We start from the raw sequence: 21,558 nt of genomic DNA on the forward strand, positions 1-21,558 counted from the left end.
TATTTAGAGAACCATGAATTGGTACATATATGTGAATCCTGTTTATATATAAATGTCTAATGTATGACATGAATAGAATATCAACATCGTGTACCCACCTGCGAACCTCATCATATACACTGAATCCACAATACAAGTGATTCCATCGAAAATATGCACAGGTCATATTGGTCTGAATTCAGTGGAAAAACATAGCACAATCACGTAACGAATGACGAAGCACATTTACTTTAAAGTTCGTTCTAAGTCAGTAAAAGTTAGTTTGCATTTTAAGCCGCCATTGGTAGCGTTAGTAAGCATAAACTTTTTCCCTACAAAAAAGGAAACTTTCATGGTACAGTTGGAAAATGCAAAAATCCATCAGATTCCATCATTTTTATTTAAGTTTGGTACTGACTTCCTTTGAAGAAAAGTTCTTTGCTGTTATTGAAAGATTGTAGTCAGCTTTCTTTGATGAAGGTTGCATGCGCTGTTGAAGTCACCGCTAAAGGACAGCTTTGAAGAACCAAACGAATGCCCATTTCTTATTGTGGTGGCAACATCAAATAATAGACTGGTATTTTTTCCATTTGCTGAGTACGTTTTCATAACAGTCGGTGCTTCAAAGGTAATCTGTTTCCTTTGAAATTTCAGCAAATTATTTTATCTGGGTAAATTTTTAAAAAGGGATTGGCCATCGTTTAGACTATTCTAGTTCTGTCCCTCCATGCCTACTGAATAAACCAATAAGTAAGATGTAGATTTTTATTTTTTTTTACATTTGTGGTAGCAGCATGATGCTGCCTTCCATGCATGCGTCTGAAAATTAACAAAGGGTCAATGGACGATAGAGATGCATATGTTCTGATGACAGGGATTATTACAGAAAACGTGAGTGTTCTGAAGGATTTAATTCTGAGTGAAAAGAAGAGGAATTTTACTTACCATCCACATACAAATGTCAATCTTTGTAAATATCTAAATTACAAACGAGTGGCCGAAAATCCGATGAAAGATAGATTACGAGACAACAAAAAAGCAGATATTTCACAACATACAGAACTCATGCTAAATGTCAGGATAAGCGGATTATGATATAACAACGTACTGTTTAGATGGTTTGTCAGTATGGACAAAGAATTTGTTTATGTAACAATAGATAAATTTCAGTGCATTTTATATCTAATTTGCGGCTTCCTTTCATGGTGCCTCTGAATTTCTGCACACCAAACCAATGGTTGTATATAAAAGTTGAAACAGCCAACTATGTCACCAACAATAAAAAAAAGCCACATGGTATGTTTTGCAGCCAATAAGGAAAAACAATCCAAGTTTGCAACATTGGCAAAGACCTGTGCGATCCCAGTATAAACTTCTTATGCGTTTTTTCTTCTTCTTAATTTTAAAAAGAAAAAAATACTTTTTTGTGTACGAGAAAAATACATAAAATTTCAGGAGCCAAGCCACAATCGTCTTGTATTATGCATATGCGATCTTTTCCCCAAAATGATAAGCAACTTTTGATGTTTTTTCATACTTTTTAAGATTTTTTTTGTGCACAAAAAAATACATGTTTATGAAATTTCGGGAGACACGCCACGACTGCGTTATATCCAAATTCGCGTTATTTCGGAGTGTGCTATAGTGGGGTCACACTGTAATTTGTTTTCTCATTTTTATTAACATCCCATTAATCCCACAGACCTTATTCTAGAAAAGAAAGCTTCTATGTAAATACGACATAAGAGTACACTTGTCCGTAGACTTGCATGCACTTTCCCTACAGTATTATGCTCTATTTATTGCAGCTGCCCTATTTCCAAGAAACATGCTGGTTTCTACTTTCAAACTTTTGACCTCGGTTTCTATTTATACCAGCTGTATGGCTTAGTTAGGAGAGAACAGACTGGTTTTCTAACTTTAATCTTTGCTCGCAGATTCATTGTTCTAATTCATATCTTGTACAGAACCAGTCTTTAGGTATTTGGTGCTAAAAGTCAAGTCAGATTTATTCTTTATGTGCTTGTTAGACCAAAAATATTTTTCAAATAATTTCACAGATGATTAGGAAAAGACAAAAAAAACTGATTCAGAGATGAATACATGAATAACACAATACATCGTTCCATTCTAGGACAGCTTCATGTCCCTTGCAGGCTGTGTGGAAACTATTTTACTATTGGTCATGGGGGTAAAACAATGAAACCTTAAATTATATCGTTTTACTAACTCCAATGCTAAGGTAACTTCTTGTTTTACAGCAGAACTAAATTGTGGTCACAAATTTTATAAATGCAGAGGTGTTATGTACCAAGTTCTTAATAGAACACCGATTACCACGTAGCTTTAGAAGACAACATTGGTCCTTTGTTCAGACAGATGTTTCCTAATTCCAAAATTGCAGAAAATATGCATGTGCAAGAGCAGAATCATCTAATATTATTGGTGTTTAGCAGAAGATACTTCACTTAAAATTACAGAAGCCATGAAAATTGGGCCATTTAGTATTGCAACAGCAAGGAGCAGTGATTATGATGATAAAAAGTTGTACCCAGTCTGTGTAAGAGACTTTGACAATGAAAAGGGCAAAGTCAGAGTGCTCTTCCTTGATTACCAGAAGAATAACAGTAGATTCCACTGAGAAATCATTGTTTTATTGCTTTATAATGCTTTGAATAAAGATAAGTTGGCCAAACTGTATGGGGTTTTCAGCTGATACTGCATCAGTGATGACTTGAATTCATAAAGGAGTTGCATTCTATATATTGAGAAATGTCTCCATCATTGTAATATCAGGTTGTCATATGATGCACCATGCTGCAGGAAAGGCTGCTGATAAATTAGGAGAACTTCTGAAGTATCAAGTTGGCACTCTACCTGACAATGTATTTCATGTGGACGGAGTTTATTTTTTCCATCTTATTTCCCAGCTAAAAGACCTAATAACTTGATATATATTTCCTCTTCTTTGTCTGGTTATGAAAGGAATATTGGTTCTTGACCATTCTAATGTTGACTGTTAGAGATTGTTCAGTATTGTTAACAAAAATAAAACTGAATTCAGATCCAGGCTTTGCAACCCAGCACTTAATACTCTACTGGTGTGCAACACATTCATAGTCTCAGCTGGTTCAAAGTGTTTTGAAATGCAATATGAGAGTTTGTTGCTTTTTAAAGCTCAAAGTGTTATATACAACAACTTGAAGCAGTAATTGATATCAAAAGTCCAGAGGGATAAATAAATTATTTTGTACATATGCTCATTGAATTTTTATCATGTTATATGTGGATTACTCTTTTTGTCCACTTGGATTACACTTTTTCCTCACCAGAGGTTGGCATGTATATAATGCATTCATTTCTGAGGATTAATATTTACTTCTATCCTGGCATATTTTTAATTCTAGAAATCTTTTTTTCCATTGCAGTGAGAATATTCCATTCCTTGGTGCATTAAGAAGACTAAAAGACTGGCACAATGCAGCAGTTTATAGTCTGGACACAGATTCTTTGGATCAGTCCAGTTTTCTTGGCAGATTTCTCAGTACCAATGATTTGTCTACAACTACAAGTTATGCAGTCTTCGATTTATGGAGAGGGAAATTATCCATAACTGAAAAACTTGTAAGTGAAGTTGGCACACATACCTTGATGTTATTTTCCATGGAATGTCACAGTTAGCCTTGTATATTTGGGCAAACAAAAATGTATTAAGCAGTGTCACAGATAAGGGAAGTATATGGGAGATTATAGCAAACTTACTTGGCGTTATCTCAAAGCGGGACATAGCAGTTCCACAAGGTCACTGAAACTCATTGAGAAATGAACGGTTCAGTTCAAGGCCTTGAAAGTCATTGAAATTTCACTTAGTTCATTGAAAGTCATTGAATTGTAGAGATTTTGCTTAAAAATAAAATAGGATGGAAAATATTACTTTTGACTAAATTATTTTATGTTGTGTGAAGATTGGAAGTATGGTTTGATTTTCTTTCGTATGCTATCAATTCCACCATTATTATAATCTGCAAAGAGTAATTGGATATCATGCATAGTGCCCCTTTCACATGACATCATCACTCTTTCACTTCATTGACTTTAATTGGCAAATTGGGTCCTGGACAAAGCATTCTGTCCTTGTTTGAACCATGCATCAGGGAAGTTTTATATATGCATACTTAAAATACAGGCTACCTAGAAAACCTAGTATGGCTGAATCCCAGTGCTATTATTATTTAGATGACGATTTCATTTGGCTAACACTGACAGATGATAGTGATGATGGCAAGTTATTTAAAGCTATGAAGTATATCAGATTATTAGAAAAGTGTTAAAAGTGAGAATTTTAGTTCAAACGCCAAGCCTGAAATTGAGTTTTCGGAACAGGACAAAGCATTGCCAACATGGTTGAAGTAGTACGTAATTAGTGATATCATTTGAAGGCTCAGAATATGTAATACTGCAAATGTATGTCAAGTTTTTGACCAAAATTGGCACACCATATAACAAATTCATAACTTTTCAAGCACTAGATATTTAATTTGAATAGATCTGATCACCAGCTTAAGAGGCATAAACTTCAGGACTGTTCATTTGACAATGGTTAGCACCAACCTATAGACATATAAAGATGGATTAATGCCTTGGTATTCTTGAGGAGTGTTGCTAAGTGTTATCTCTATTTTAATTTACAACTCCCTTTTCAGGTGCCCTGGATGCGGGAGGTCATGGGTTCAATCCCCGGCCGAGTCATACCAAAGACTTACAAAAATGGTACTAACAGCTGCCTCTCTTGGCGTTCAGCATTAAGAGGTTAGTGTTAGGACTGGTCGGACTGGTGTCAGGATAATGTGACTGGGTGGGACATCATGCTACGTGTCTGCAGCATGATGCCCCAGTGCTAGACATCACTATAAACTGCCACATTGCAGACATCGTATCGATATGACTGGAAAATTGTTAAAGCTACGTTAAAAATCAAAATCACATCACATCACCCTTTTCAGGTACAAGAATGCATACAATTGAAACAATAAATAGTAACACAAATTTATATTCTTTGATTCTCTTGGATTATGTTTTTATTTTGGAGTAAATCAATGCAAAGTGAATTCTAATGTACAGTTGGGGACTATTTACTGCCAGACATGGGAATACTTGTTTTCACTCTGTTTTTAATTGACTTTAGCAAATGTAGGGATATCACACATTTATTTAGTTTAAGGTACGTATGTGACATGTTTGCTAATTCTCTTTTGTTGATAAGAAAACTGCTGATCTCCAAAATCAGGAAATATTGACTACATGCTTTTTTTAGATTTAAATTTTTAATCAGCTCCTAGCATAATATCTTAAGGTTTATGAGTTAAAAAATATAAATATGTAATAATGAGACCTTGATAAATCCAAAAAAGTTAACTTGCTTAGAAATGCATATTTTAAAATACCTTGAGCATAGCTACATATAGCCATATAAGGGTTCAGATAAATTTAATAAATAAGAATCTAAAAATGAAATTGGAAAATAAAGATATTTATGATTAAAATACCTCTGACTGAAAAAGCAGACTATGGCATTGATGGACTTAAATTCCAATACAGTACTTTGGAACAGATAGTAAATCTGGCACAAAAATCGTTAAAGTACTGATTCAAAACAGTGAAATTTTAGTAGAGTTTGGTAGTTAAAACTTTTTGGAGCAGAAGTTCATACACAGACAAAGAAGAGATTAAGCTCAAAAAAAAATAAACAGATAAATGCTTATACAACTAGAGATGACATCTTTTGAAAATTTTGATTTCAATATGACTCTAACAGAGTGGAGCTGGAAGAAAGATAGAGGGATATTAAAGTGTTAAAAAAAAGTGAACTATGGCCATTTCCCCTTCCCCTTCTTTTTGTTCTACTACCTCCTTATTTTGCTGACAAGTGGGAGCCCTCCCTCAATTAGATAAAATCCTAGCATCATCTCAGAAGTGAATGCACTGGAATTGCAGCTGGAGGAGAAAGTATAGAAGCTAAAGAACAGTAGCTAACATCTGTGTCTCGCTCCAATGACGTTTTTTAATATATATAATTTCCCATTCACGTTTCATTACACTCATTATTTCTGTATTGTTTTTGTATTTGTTTCATTTATTTAAATTAGAACACTTGATACCATGAGTAGTCATTGAAAATTGAAAACTGGTCATTGAAAAGTCATTGGGTTTCAGTTCTCCTAATCTTAATGTGCCCTGTACGACCTACTTTGTATAAACGTCATGTTCCATACATTCCTTTTATACACAGGTCAGTACACATTTACCCATGTAACAAAACCATCTAGTAAAAAGACAAAAACACTTCTACATAATCTTCTGAGAGGCCTTGGTAACATAATGATCAATCTAAGCAAGTAAACAATTTACCCAGCAATGTCCCAGCTGGACAAATATAAAGGTATAATATGGTAAAGGTCATACATAGTGGTTCTCTATTTAACTTGCTTGAATATCTTCCATGCTGGAAAATCCCATATTCGGTTATATAAAATTCTGCTTAATTAGTTAACATTATTACATTTCAATGTTTGACCCACACAAAAGTTGGTGCAGGTTTTATCTACCCCTGATGTTTATGTGGAGGTGTTGTATTGCAGAAACATTTGTCCCTCTAATAACAGTGAGAGATTTCTGTGTGGGGAATTTACAGTTGTGAAAAAGTCATTTGATCTTCAGAAATTTAAGAAATTAAAATGATTGAAGCTATACCTACAACCCAATGGATTCCCTCTCTCCCATCTTGTTGTAAAGACCTAATTCTGTGAATTCAAAGGCAATAACATTTGTGTTTTTGTGTGTCTTTTATTGCTGAGTCACAAAGAGAAAATAAATACTGAAATATTTATTTTTACTCAAAACTTTTTACTATTACTTTCAAAAATTAAAAAAGGTAAACTGTGACAGGGAAACAATTCTTCTGTACCACTCCATAGCTTCTAATGCAGTCTTATGCTAGGTTCTGTTTGATATTTCATCTTATTTCTCCGTCAGTACAGTATTTATTAATTGTTAATTTAGGAAACCGTAAGACATTAGTACCTGTTTATATTTACATTGTTAATTGGGCATATTTTTGCAGTTCATGGGTTTAGTCCCTGATCTTGTAGTCACATATAGAGACTTCTTGAATTTCACACTTGCTTTGTTAACTAGAGCAGCTGTTATGTAGTTGGCACTTTTATGATAATATTTCCCATCATTCTGTAATTTTCATTGTAATTTCGGACATACTGCAAAAGGTCAACAAGGACCTTCATGAGATGTGCCTTACCTGTACATGGGTGGTGGCTTTAGATGTCTCTGTTTGTAGACTTTTAAAATTTCTACAGCATTGTGGACCACAGTCCTCTAATCACATTAAACAAAGTTGACCTTCACCATGCAATATTTGTTTAATGTAATTAGAGGTTTTGCTGATCCAGAACAAAGTACATGTGTGTATTTAACTCTACCAGCATTTTGATCTCTGTGCTTTCTCTGAAATGATATCTGTCTGCTTACAGGAGAACAAAGGATTTATAATCCCAGGTTTCAAGCTAACCCAATCAGCAGGTGCTGCCAATGGTCTGAAATTTCCTCTTCAGCATTTGCAGTCACCTAACAAGGCAGAAGACAGGGGAAAGGTAATTCTCAATTCAAATGCCTCATATTGGTAAACTGTTCATTATTATAGGCTCATTTTTTCCCCCGTTAACTTTACATTGTCAGAATTGTTCAGTATTACCCCATACTAAACTTTCTAATGTAAACAAACAATGGACGCAGATGCCAGCACTTTTGATTTTGTACACAAATCATGTACACTCATGTAAGAGGCTCTTTACATTGTTGTTGTTTAAATTTGTTTCTGAATGAACTAAAACAGATGTTTCCTGGGCTGCCACATACCAGCTGTTTTGGCACATTCCGTGTTGATACAATGTTACAGATTTAGGCTAGCTACATTATATAACAGACGGAAGATAAGGTCCTTACAAATAACATACAAGTGACAAGTCATATACTCTCTTCTTTAGCTGGTGATAAGAATGACAAAATAAAATATACTTACAGTTTTACATCCTGAATTTCCTCAAAATGTATTTTCTTAATTCTGCAAATCCGAATTACATGAGCCATGTCATAGGTTTTCATTCACAATATGACTCCAAATTTCAATTTTTAACTAGACATGCCATTTTCTTTCGAAAGTTGTGTTGAGCTCGCGACTAAGTTCAAATTTATCTGGGCGGAGTTATGTGCGCAGTAATAATGTTGATTATGTAATGATGAATATGCACTTGTGTATTTAGTTTGGAATGCGGCATACATTCATTTACGCTGTTTCTTGTAGTGTATTGTGTTTATATAATTAAACCTTAGGTAGAATAAAAAATGAGCATATAATAAAAAGGTTACTGCATTTGTATGGGAAAATATGAACTCATTTTGTCAGAAGGATATACTGCACTCCCATGGTCGTGCAGTATTCCATCCCAAAACTCATTCATATTTTCCCATACAAATGCAGTAACCTATAATTATTGTATTATAATAGGAGTGCTATTTTGAAGGCATTGAAAGCTTATTTCTTTTAGCATGTTAACTGTGCTCCCAACAAGTGGTGTCTATAAAGAGTCATGCCTGACTCTGTAATCAGTAATTATCAAATTAGGTAAAATGTACTATTCTACTCCAGGTAAATCATCATCGCATGGCCATAGTACAGGTACAGTAAAGTGTGACAAATAGGTAATGCTTTTAATAAATGTCCTAGAAAAATCCACACAAAACTGATTAGTTAACACTCTTATTTAACTTCAGAAACCTAACTGCTGCACATTGCATATATTACAGAAAGGTAAAAGCAGAGGTTGAATCATATGTCACTTTTTGCTTAGACTGGTTACCTGTCATTGTTTGAAATGACAGTGAATCAGGTCTACCTTTCTAGTTTACAAAAAATCACATATTAAGTTATATATGTAAAAGAACAGAGTTGTCCTTGGAGCAAGACCAGGGACATTTTCACATTCAAACTTTTCCTGTGTCCCCTAAATTTAATAAATTCCTATATCTAGATCATTATAGTTGGACAGAGGTAACTAAAATGTCTGCTGTTCCAAGTTGCAACACTGGAAGAATTAATTAAAAATCTATCCAGTAACAGTTTGTAATTTTAGCCACAAAAACTTAACATGGAAGATAAAAGATGTTCTCAATCTAGTCCAATACACACAAAAAAATAATCTTACACCAAAGCAGCAGGTAGCTACAAGCACTACTACCACTACAGTGACTACTGTTTCTACATACATGCCAACCATTACACTTTTGGAAAAATCTATATGCTTTTTCTCACTAAATTACGCATCATGCGTAAATGTATTCAGATTCCTCTTTTTTGGTATATCCCACTCAAACAAAATTTGTAATTTGTTTTCTCATTTTTATTAACATCCCATTAATCCCACAGATTGTATTCTAGAAAAAAATTTCTTCTATATAACTACTACATAAGAGTATGCTTGTCCGTAGACTTGCATGCACTTTCCTAACAGTATTATATTCCATTTATAGCAGTGCCCTATTTCCAAGAAACGTGCTGGTTTCTACTTTCAACTTTTGACCTCATTTCTATTTATAGCAGCTGTATGGCTTAGTTAGGAGAGAACATTGGTTTTTTAATCTTTGCTCGCAGATTCTTTGCTCTAATTTATAACTGGTACAGAGCCAGTCTGTAGGTATTTGGCGCTAAAAGTCAAGTCAGATTTATTCTAGTCGATGCACATGTTAGAGCAAAAATATTTTTCAAATAATTTCACAGATGGATTAGGAAAACACAAAAAACCGATTCAGAGATAGATGAATACATGAATAACACAATACAGTGGAACCTGTCTTGAGAGACCACCCCTTCTGCCAAAACATAATGGTCTCTCATGACAGGTGGTCTCTCATAACAGGTTATAACACTATATAATCTCTAAATCTGTACATGGAGAACCTGGTCTCTCAAGACAGGCGGTCTCTCATAGCAGTGGTCTCTCAAGACAGGTTTTACTGTACAGCATTATATTCTAGGGCAGCTTCATGTCCCTTGCAGGCTGTGTGGAAAGGATTTTAATATTGATCATGGTGGTAAACAAAGAAACCTTGAATTAGCTTGTATTACTAACTCCAATACTAAGGTAACTTCTGTTTTTACAGCAGAACTAAATTGTGGACACAAATTTTATAAATGCAGAGGCATTATATACCGAGTTCTTAATAGAACACAGACTACCCTTAGTGGTAGAAGACTACATTGGTCCTTTGTTCATGCATGTGCAGCAACAAAACCATCTAATATTGTTAGGTGTTTAGCAGCAGATTCTTCACTTAAAATAGCAGAAGCCATGAAAATTGGGCCGTTTAGTATTGCAATAGCAGTGAGTAGTGATTATGACAAAACGTTGTACCCAGTCTGTGTCAGAGAATTTGACAGTGAAAACGGCAAAGTCAGAGTGCTCTTCTTTTCATTACCAGAGTTAACACTAGATTCCACTGAGAAAACATTTTTTTATTTGCTTGATAATGCTTTGAATGAACGTAAGTTGGCAAAACTGATACTTATCAGTGATGACTGGATGTCATAAGGAGTTGCATTCTATATTTTGAAAAATGTCTCCATCATTGTACATATCAGGTTGTCTCTGTCATATGATGCACCATGCTGCAGGACAGGCTGCTGATAAATTAGAAGAACTCATGAAGTATTATGTTGGCACTCTACCAGACAATGCTTCATGCGGACAGAGTTGATTTTTTTTTCTTATTTCCCAGCTAAAAGATCTAATGACTGGAAGATATATATTTCCTCTTCTTTGTCAGGTTATGGAAGGAACATTGCTTCTTTACCATTCTAATGCTGATTGTGAGAGTTTGTTCAGTATTATTAACAAAAATAAAACTGAATTCAGATCCAGGCTCTTTAACCCAGCACTTAGTGCTCTACTGGTCTGCAAAACATTCATAATCTCAGCTGGTACAAAGTGTTTTGAAATGCTATATGAGAGTCTGCTGCTTTTTAAAGCTCAAAGTGTTATATATGAAAACTTGAAGAAGTAATTGATGTTAAAAGTCCAGAGGGATGAATAAATCATTTTGTACATATGCTCATTGAATTTTTATCATGTATTATGTGGATTACTCTTTTTCTGCTAGGATTACTCTTTTTGTCCACTTGGATTACAAATTTGCTGAACTCCAAAAATCCTTTGCTTGTCCTGAGGATTGGTAGACTGGTCAGGATGAGTAGCTTTTAAATTTTCTAAATAAACAGCAAACAATACAGTTACAGTAGCAGATGTTCAAGCCACAAAATTAAAAAAATTGGAATTTGCATTTTCTTTGCTGTTTCAGGCTGTAAGCAGTGGTAGACTTGGGAGGATGCTTGAGGTTTTAGATGAAATAGATAACTCAACAGTGCCATCATTCATGAAGACTTCCTGTGTGTACACTTTGTATCCTTGGTGGGGTGCATAATTGATGCAACTTAAATGTTTTGTTGTTTACTAAACTAGCTTAAATATTATTGTGAAGATATTGATTCACCTTAAATCATTCTGAAGGAAACCTGTTTCTAGAACTATATTGTTTTTCCTGTTTCTTTTTTCTAATGAAAATGGTTTGTGCTGAATATAATGTAAATGATCCCTCCTGCTATATATCAATATAAAAGGGTACAAGCAGCCAGTGTGTACTTTATTTGGGGATCTCCACATTCTAGAAACATATTGTAGACATGTAAATAGTTGAACTTACCTGTCTTATAGAAACTAATTTGAGGCTGGATGTAAAATTAGCCATGAAAATTTAGATTGCAATGTTTTTATAAATTTATGTCTGAGGTTTTGACCCAGATCTGGGTTTCCTGGACAAATATTACCTTGGAGAGTTATTTTTCCCTTTAAGTTTCCCCCAGTTTGTTACAGTGGAAAAAATGACATCTGTCAAATAAGTTCTTTATAGGCATGGATCAGATGGTGAAGTTGATGTTTCCTCTTACCATCTAATCTATACTGGATTAAGTTTAAGACTCCTGTCATATAATCTACACAGGACAAAGTTTAAGACTCCTGGCATATAATTTATGCAGGATTAAGTTTAAGACACCTGGCATATCACATGTATAGAACTATGTTTAAGAATTTTGTTATATACCTTATACAGGACAAAGACTCCTGGTATATAATCTACACAGGACAAAGTTAAAGATTCCTTGCATATAATCTACAAAGGACTAAATTTAAAAATCCTGGCAAGAACAAACTTAAAGACCTAATTTGTGTTTCCTACCTTAAATATTTTCAGCATGTTTTCTTATGTTTTCTGATTTCATGGTGTTTGTTTTTTGTAATCACATCATTATATATATTTTTTATCTTATAGGTGTTGTCTAATGTTGTAAAGTGCATAGAGCTTCTAAAGATTAGGCACTATACAAAGTCCTCATTATTATTATTATTATTATTATATAAGTGTACACAGGACTATGCTTAAGACTCCTGATATATAAACTAAGCAGGAAATAAATTTAAGACTCCAGGCATATATCACATATAAACTCTGTAGTCTTATAACAAGAATTCATTTGCCGAAAATATCTCCTGCATTTACTTAAGTATTAAAGTTACTGTGGTAAGTACTGTAGTTACCATAATGTGCTTGCAAATCTGGGTCCTTGCAGTTTGTTAGGAGTAATCAGACAAACAACAAAGACCTTAATCTTCTGGTGCATTATGGAATGGCAAATTAGGGTCAGTGTTTTTATGCATTTGGATTTGACTTAAGAGCAAGAATATATGATAACTGCTAATGATTCAGTCCAAAGTAATCAGATTTTAAAATATGGGACCTTCAACCGTTACAGAGTTTCTAAAGTTTTCAGAAAAGTTGGAACCCGTTTTTTCTTGAGAGGTTTAAACATGACATTAAATTTTGTTACATAGGAATCCAAAACTGTAATAGATTTTTTTAAAAATGTTGTAATTTTTTAGACAGAATCATCAGCAATGGATTTTTATTGAAAAGTTATGCACCTAAAAATGATTTAATCATATTGAAGATTCTCACTACCACATGTGTTTATGCACTTTAAAATGTATTTTCATTTTTTATGTTTTTCGTGAATGTTAGATGCTTGAAAATTAGGTCATTGACAGCCATTGTATGTGGTTAATTTTTATCATTTTCTTACAAACTAAAGTGTGGTTCTAAGTATAGCCATTAATACAAGAAATGCCTTAATTAATCTGCTTTTGAAAAGCAACACTTACAGTGCATCTAGAAATGATGTGATCAACACATTATGATGTGAATGGGTATGACATCAATTTTTACCTAGGTTTATTTTAGTACTTTGGACTCCTTCTCATATTAAACAATTAAAATCAAAAGGTTCTTATATGATTTTAATCCTGTGAAACAAAATTATAAAATAAATGAAAAGTATATAAGACCTATGGAAATATTTAGAGATTTATATCACACAAAGAATCAAAAACATAGATTTTCTTCTACTGAAACCAATGTCACCTCAATAACTGGGTCATACTGAAACCAATGTCACCTCGATAATTGGGTCATACTGGGATAGATATTCAGCTAAGAGTATCTCAGTCAAATGCACACCGATCTGTAAGGAATGGCCCTGCTGCATATCCATTGTGCATCGCATGTTGTGCATCTTGCATCTGTCTATAAATGCTATTTTAAACTTCTTAAAAACCACTGGACCAATTTGAACCAAACTTTGCCCAGAGCTTCCTGACATGAAAGGGTTTTAAATTATCCAAATGATGCTTATCATTCATCAGAAAAGTAGAAAAATCTTGAACTGTTGTATACAATTTGACAACTTGCCAGAAAGGTTTATCACTTTTATACAACTAATTCTGATCTGCCATCAAATATGATTCCTTTTATTAAAAGTAGATAAATATTTAAGCGAGTTCTCCAAAACAGTTAAATATAAGTTGATGAACTGGATGGAAAGCATTGTGGCATTTCAGATATATACTATTATGCCTCTTCTGCTATCAAATATGGCTACCATTTAAAAAAATGGAAAAACCTTTAAATGACTTCTTCAAAATTGTTGAATAGAATTTGACCAAGCTTGCTTTGAGACCATTCAGATCTGTAGAAATGATACTGTTTACCATCAAATATGGCTGCCATTACTTAAAATAGAATAACATTCAAATCACTCTGGTCAGATTTCTTGGCCAAATGCTCTTGCAGATGTCAGCTCAATGAGCAAGCTCAGGTCAGCTTGAGTCTCATGTTTAGTCAATTTGGATTGTTTGGACCATAAGTTATGTAAAAAGTATCAATATTCAAAAAGTTTAAGTTCTCCAACAAGTGATTGTCCTTGACCATTGTTAAGATCTGTCTTTCAGAGGCATCCTCATGCTCATACCTTTCTTGAGTATATCCAGCAAAATAAGCAGGTAGGTAAAACAATAATTGGTTCAGATTCAAAAGACAAAATGCCAGGTACGGGCGTAGGATGAAATGATGCCTGCAAGTGTACATGTATGCACAGACATAGAGCACTTACCAGAAGTTATATGATTGATGTTCACATCACACTATTATTGATCATGCCACAGTAATGATTCTTGATTACTGATCAGGAAAGACATGTCCCTATCAAAGCATTGTACTGTTTTCTATTGAGGTCACTCTTATCCTATTCAGTATCATTCACTGGCTTTGATACATTTTGGTAACAGTATACAAAATGCTAAAAAGCAGCATTTATTAAATAATACAGATGATTAGTAATTGGTATTTTATGAAATTGCTTTGCTGTGACTTTGCTCTTCTTTCTTATCTGCTTTACCGGGGCCCTGAGTGGCCGACTGGTCTAAAGCGCTCTCCGTTATGGATCACTGCCATCTCACCTCTGTCTGCATGGGTTCAAGTCTAGGATTCGGCCACTGTGGGCGTGTGAGAAAGCTTGCCATTAGCTTCTCGCGGGTCGGTGGTTCTTCCAGGGGTTTTTCCGGGTTCTTCCTCCACCAATAATACTGGCTGCCATGCATAGCCTATCGTGTGCTGAGAAATGGCGTTAAACCCAAAAACAACAACAATTATCTGCTTTACCTTTTTCTGCTTAACCTTTTTATTTTCACTTATAGTAAATCCCAAATCAAACAGCCACAACATATTGTTATGTAAATATAGCCTGACCCAATAATTACAACAACATACTGTGTAAATATAGCCTGACCCAACAATTACAACAACATACTGTCAGCATAAATATGGGCTAATGCAACAACAATCATAAAATAATGTCAGCTTAAATATGGACTAATGCAACAACAACCATAAAATACTGTTAGCGTAAATATGGGTTAATGCAACAACAGCCATAAAATACTGTCATGTAAATATGGGCTAATGCATCAACAACTTTAAAATACTGTTAGCGTAAATATGGGCTAATGCAACAACAACCATAAAATAATGTCAGCTTAAGTATGGGCTAATGCAACAACAACCATAAAATACTGTCAGCATAAATATGGGCTAATGCAACAACAACCATAAAATAATGTCAGCATAAATATGGGCTAACACAACAACAACCATAAAATACTGTCAGCGTAAATATGGGCTAACGCAACAACAACCATAAAATATTGTCATGTAAGTATGGGCTAATGCAGCAACAACCATAAAATACTGTCAGGGCTGTTCCAGTAAAACATATACACCCCCCACCGGGGATGGCACTTCAAAAAAACTTATGTAGAAGGTTGTGTTTCGAACTACTTTGATTCTGACAGTGGAAGGTTGGTTAGGAAAATCACTTCTGTTGTGGGTTGTGCTAACAAAATGAGAAATTGCTGGTGGGGTTGTCAGAAAGAAGAAAAAAAAACACGAATATATATTTAAAATCGCATCTACCCCCCTCCAAGCGGTCTAACGTGAATAAAACATTGGGTCAGAAAATGATGCCAGTACACACGAGTGCACGTAATTTGTATGAATTCGCGTACTTTTAAAGCAGTGTTACGCGTTCGGCAAATTATGTCAACGCCGCGGATATAAAAAATGTGCTTTGCGCAGTATGCAATTTTTATTAAACTTTTAACTTTAACTTTAAAAGTGCATTTCGCGACGTAATTCGCTCCGCTACAGCTGTCTCACAGCGCTTGATGCGACATCCAGATATCTGGATACTTCAGTTCGACATGAATGGCTGTTAAACTAAATTTGATTCGTTCATTGGCCCTGGAACAAGCATTTTATGGAGTTTTAGCCTTACTTTCATCGTGGAAGTTTTACAAATGCGTGTTTCCAATAAGGGCCACACAGGAAACCAAAATGGTTGAATCACAACATGGTTTGTCTTCAGACGACGTTTTTGTCGGCAAATACTGGCTGGTGATAGCTATGATGACAATGAATTTCATGTATATCGGTCTGTTGGACATTGGAAAAATGTCACTGGAAATACCAGTGTGTGATTTTGAGCCTAAAATTGATGTTGAGTGCGAGTCCGATGTATGTGTTGGACGGACAATATGCAGGTTATATTTATTAAATATACCCATGTCTAAACAAGCAGACTATGGAAATGTTGGACTTAAAACCCTAATACAACATTATGGAAGAAAAAGTCTGGCATTAGAGGCAGCAAAACACTGATTCAAGGAAGTGGATCTTTGGCAGGGTTCATGTTAGTGAAAACTGACATAGGTCTCGGAAATGCTTATAATCACGCGTATTTGGACGCCAATCTTTTTTATTTAGATGGGCAGTAAAATTCAAAGACTTGCCAGTCCTGCTTCAGTCACCTGCATTGTGGGAAAATGTGTTGATCAGTTAGCTGTGATGATATTTACAATGACAGAATTTAGTGGTTGAAAACCCCCCACCCACCCCCGTCGTCACCATTATAAGGGTACATCAAAAGAACATGCTACAGTAGCTAAGCAGCAAGATCAAAGGCTTTGACTGGCAGCTGGATGGGAAAATCTACTGATATTTACAGTGCTTGAATTCAGAGGCAGAAAGACCCAGAGATGTAGATGTGGTCATTTATAACAGTACATCAAATAAACAACTTTAGCTTTCATTCTTGTGTTCATTTCCGAGTAACAGAATAAGCAGTGCACGTGACCTCGGAATCATGACATGTTGAGACATAGACTTGAATGAGTATTTTGGGGTTCAACGGCAAACTGACGAAGATTGTGAGATTCAGAAGAGGGCTAAAGTTGCTAGAACTGATAGTTTGAAAGGGACATTATCCAAGTGTAAGAAAGTGTGATGGCTAGCTTAGTGCTTTGAATAAGACCTTCCTTGGATCGAAAAAATTCAGACTCACTCTGATGGACAAGCAAGAGCTATGTCAGTGTTATAAAGAATGTAGAAATTAAACTCTATGGCAACCAATAGTTCTTATAATTGGCATAGTTTTCTGAGAGGTGACTACAACTTTTCCTGATGGGACTCATATTTTTACCAAAATGGGAGCCATGGAGTCTTAGTTTTAAAATTCTAATGAGACCTCTGGTTCAAAACTTTTCTTTGTGGGACAGAGATATCCAAGAAAGAATACCCATGGGGCCATACATGTGAGATGTTGAAAATTACACAACTATAAGGAACAGTAACTTGTTCAAGCTAGTTATGCATATGCGTTTCAGACAGCAGGCAATGAAAGGAGTTCGCGCTCACAGAATAATATTTGTACACCGAGGAGGAGGATCATATTAAATTCAGAAACAATTAACAGATTAATGCTCATAGGGAACATCAGAGAATCCCCATACAACATAATTAAGTGTGTGTAGATCTCGAGTTGGCAGAACCACTGAGCAACAAAAGAATAAAAAGACAAACTTTTGTATCATGCAGATGTATGACCAAATGATGTACATGCTCTCTATGTGCGAAAATTAAATGACATTAAACATAAGAGACTGACTGATCTGTGTAAACTCAAAGCAAGATGGATACAAATTTGTCCTGTTTGTGTTCGGTTCTTCCTATGTATATTTTTGATCATGGTGGTATTTTCTGCAGACCTTTTGGCACTTAATTCCAAGCCATCATTTGGTATTTGTATTGCAAAATGGATAACTAAAAATGTCTATTATCTAGTACAATACATTTTTAAGCAGTATCATTAACTGATGATGAAATTGATGAAAAAATACTTTATGTCATTCTGATATATGGATTCTTTACTACACTACTAATCATCCTGATTCTTTTTTTTTTTTACCATCTCATTTAGTCTTACTGGTACCAGTGCTTTTAATAAAATTGTAACTTCTATTTTCTTGTAATCTAAATATTTGTAATGATGTGTTATTGTCAAAAGGTAAAATGTGCTTAGTGTTGTAAAATCTAAAACTATTAATTAGCATGGGACTAAAGTAAAAAGTGGACAGAAATTATTGCCATATTACAGTGCTGTTAGAAACAACAGAATAGTTGTACAAGATGTATTTTGCACAAAGTTGTAGAACTAGCGCTCATATTGTCACCACATATTCTACTTAAATAATTATATCATTATTTCTGTATATTCCTATCAGTATTTTCCCAGTGGTAGTAATTTTCTGATCTGGTGTTCGTTTCTTGTGCAATTTTTACACATCAAGAATTTTCACCGTATCATTAAAAAACAATGTAATCTGCACCAAATTGAGTTGTTTGAGAAGAAAATAATTTTTTTAACCCAAAAATCACTGAAGCTATGAGTTCTTGCATTAAACATTTTAAGTAGCCACAATAGTAGTTTAGGATGCAACTATACCAATTTCACCTTTGGTATATCGAAATCTTGAATGTGATGGAGGAATATAGCTCCAAAATAAACACGTCAATTTTAAACCTGTTTATTGACTATGAATCAAGTATCCGAGTCCAACTGAATTGCTAGAAATTTTTGAATTCACAAGGCTCAATTCTAGGTCCATTACTATTCATTTTATTTATTAATGACCTACCACTTTTACTAAGAGACTCAATATCATCTACAGATCTCTATGAGATGACACAACATTGTCAGACATCCAAAACACAAAGCATGAGCTCGAAATTTCTTTACAGAATGCACTAAACAAACTGGAAAACTGGTGCACATGTAATGGCATGGTGGTAAATACTGGTAAAACTAAAATATTACTTATCTCAACACGGCAAAGAAGGACAAATCTTGATAGTGATGAACTATGTCTGACATGGAAGGATACAAATCTGCAAATGGTTTGTCATGATAGACTACTTGGTGTTCTGGTAGATAATAGCCTATCATGGACTGAACATATCAAACATATCAGTAAAAAAAGTCAATTCAAGTTTATGGCTTCTCAGTAGGATAAGACATTTTCTCCCTGAAAGGCACAGAAAACTTTTTTATAACAGTTACATACAACCCTATTTGGACTACTGTAGTACAGTATGGGGTAATTCAAATGATAAAAACATAGCAAAGCTGGCACATCTTCAAAAAAGAGCATTTGGGCTAATATCAATCCAGAAAGAAAGCAAGGAAAGTTTAGCTGGTAGGTTAAAAATATTACCTATTAAAGACCGAATCTGTTTGAGAAAAGCCAAATTAATGTACAGGATATTCCATAATAGTGCTCCTGAATATTTACAATCACTATTCCAGTATAGACTACCTGGTAATACTCCCCACCTGCTATCCATGTCTACCAAACAGTATAAAATTCCCAAACCAAATAAGGAGTTATCTAAAAAAAAGTTTCCAATACTCTGGAACTCTGCTCTGGAATAGTATTCCAGTTGAGATTAGAAATGCCCACTCTATTTCCTTCTTCCAAACACAATATATCCAGTGGCTTCAGAGATGCAGCTTAAATAAATAAATTCCTTTGTATGAGGGCCTCAAGGTAGATTAGTTTTTAGCTAATTGTGTTACCTTCTTTAAATAAGGTCATTATTATTATTATTATTGACATCATAATTAGCTGTCAAATATGGAGTAAGCCTATAGTCTTTATGCCATCCCAACCAAGACCCCACCACAACCACGTGACCATGCCCAATGACATCACAGTAATAATCGCTATACAACTAGAGATGACATCTCTTCGAGAATTTTGATTTCATTTGAGCTGTAACAGAGTGGAACAGTAAGAAAGAGTGACAGATATTTAAGTGTTAGGGAGATATTTAACAATGGCTATTCCCACCACCATGACTTCCTCATTGGAGATCACACACACACAAAACTTAGAGTACATCCTGAAATCCTGGCAGCATCCCTGCAGAGGAGATAACTTGACTATTCAATTTTATTGATCTCTGGTTATCCCATGGTATTTCTGTTACTTGAACATTATCTTACAGTGTGTCCATTCAGCATGGTCGAAAAAGGCTTACAACCATTGAGAGTTGTTCAAGTACTCGCATTACTACAGACATTTGAAAAAATGAGAACCATACTATAAATCAGTGAAGATAAAATAGCGTATATATGTGTTTGACTGTCCCTGATTGGATGATAATGAAAGTAAGTTTTAGTAAAAACAATCTTTTGAGAGCTTGTCCTACTTGTAACTGAAAAAAGTGAGGGACATTGTTTTATTAACATAATTTCCATCCCTTTACAGACCCGAGTTTGGACGACTCATTACTGAAATCAGCAGCTGACACTTTGGTGCAGTATTGAAAGCACACATTTCAAATTTGTATAGATCCAGAAAATGGTGCGGCTGTTATGTTTTTTTCTTCTTCACAAAACTGTCATCATAAATATGTCTATACTGATATAAATTTGATCATGAGCACTCAAAATTTTAAGTTACTGAATTTTAATATCGTGGTGTTTGCACAAATTTACAGTGGGAACTGAATTAGTGCAGAGTCCTGAACTCTTGAGTTTTGTGCAGAAATATGGAATCCAAGCAGAATACATCCAGAAATGTAGAGGTTTTCAATCTTGGATTTAGTCTCCCCATTGTGTTTCACACTGATGTACATATTCACAGAACATTTGTATAGTAGTAGGAAAAGTAAGTGAGAAATTTAGATACATATCATAAACAAGACAAACAGTATGTGGGGGGAGAAGATCATAAGAACAGGCTGGAATGGAGAAGTATAATAAAAACAATAATTAGTAGAAGTGTGTCTCTTTTTTATGCGTGCAACATTATTTTGTTAGCTTCAGTAAGAAATTTCATCAAAAGGAAGACAATAAAGGGTGTACAGTTAACTAAACCAATATGAATTTAGCTACTTCAAAGCTGTATCAAATTGATTTTAACCTTCTGGTCTGTTTCTGTCCATTCTGGTGATATGTCCACTGAATCAATATGGTTGGAAAAAATATTTGGCAAATTTAAAAAATTAAAAATCTTTTGGCAGATTATGATTATACCCTACTTCTGCCTGAGACATGTAAATAATTTTATTTGTTGATTGTGGTTGTTGCTCAGTTCAAATGCATCATTGAAAAACATTGATGCATTCTCATACTTTGTTACAAATATTTATTACAGATGCATATCATCA

The 21,558-nt window shown here is 34.5% G+C and overlaps 1 protein-coding gene across 2 annotated transcripts in view; it reads left to right on the top strand.

Moving 5' to 3' along the window:
- Positions 1 to 21,558, top strand: part of LOC149782540 (mdm2-binding protein-like) — a 119,604-nt gene that overhangs the window by 18,557 nt on the left and 79,489 nt on the right. For both annotated transcript variants that reach the window (XM_089933971.1, XM_089933970.1), the window contains exons 6-9: positions 3,408 to 3,603; positions 7,524 to 7,643; positions 11,404 to 11,504; positions 14,432 to 14,495. In XM_089933971.1, coding sequence (XP_089790097.1) covers positions 3,408 to 3,603; positions 7,524 to 7,643; positions 11,404 to 11,504; positions 14,432 to 14,495 — 481 coding nt within the window. The remainder of the gene's footprint in view (positions 1 to 3,407; positions 3,604 to 7,523; positions 7,644 to 11,403; positions 11,505 to 14,431; positions 14,496 to 21,558) is intronic.

This window comes from Sinohyriopsis cumingii, chromosome 15 (genome assembly GCF_028554795.1).
Source record: "Sinohyriopsis cumingii isolate HCF-2022 chromosome 15, ASM2855479v2, whole genome shotgun sequence".
NCBI classification, from domain to species: domain Eukaryota; kingdom Metazoa; phylum Mollusca; class Bivalvia; order Unionida; family Unionidae; genus Sinohyriopsis; species Sinohyriopsis cumingii.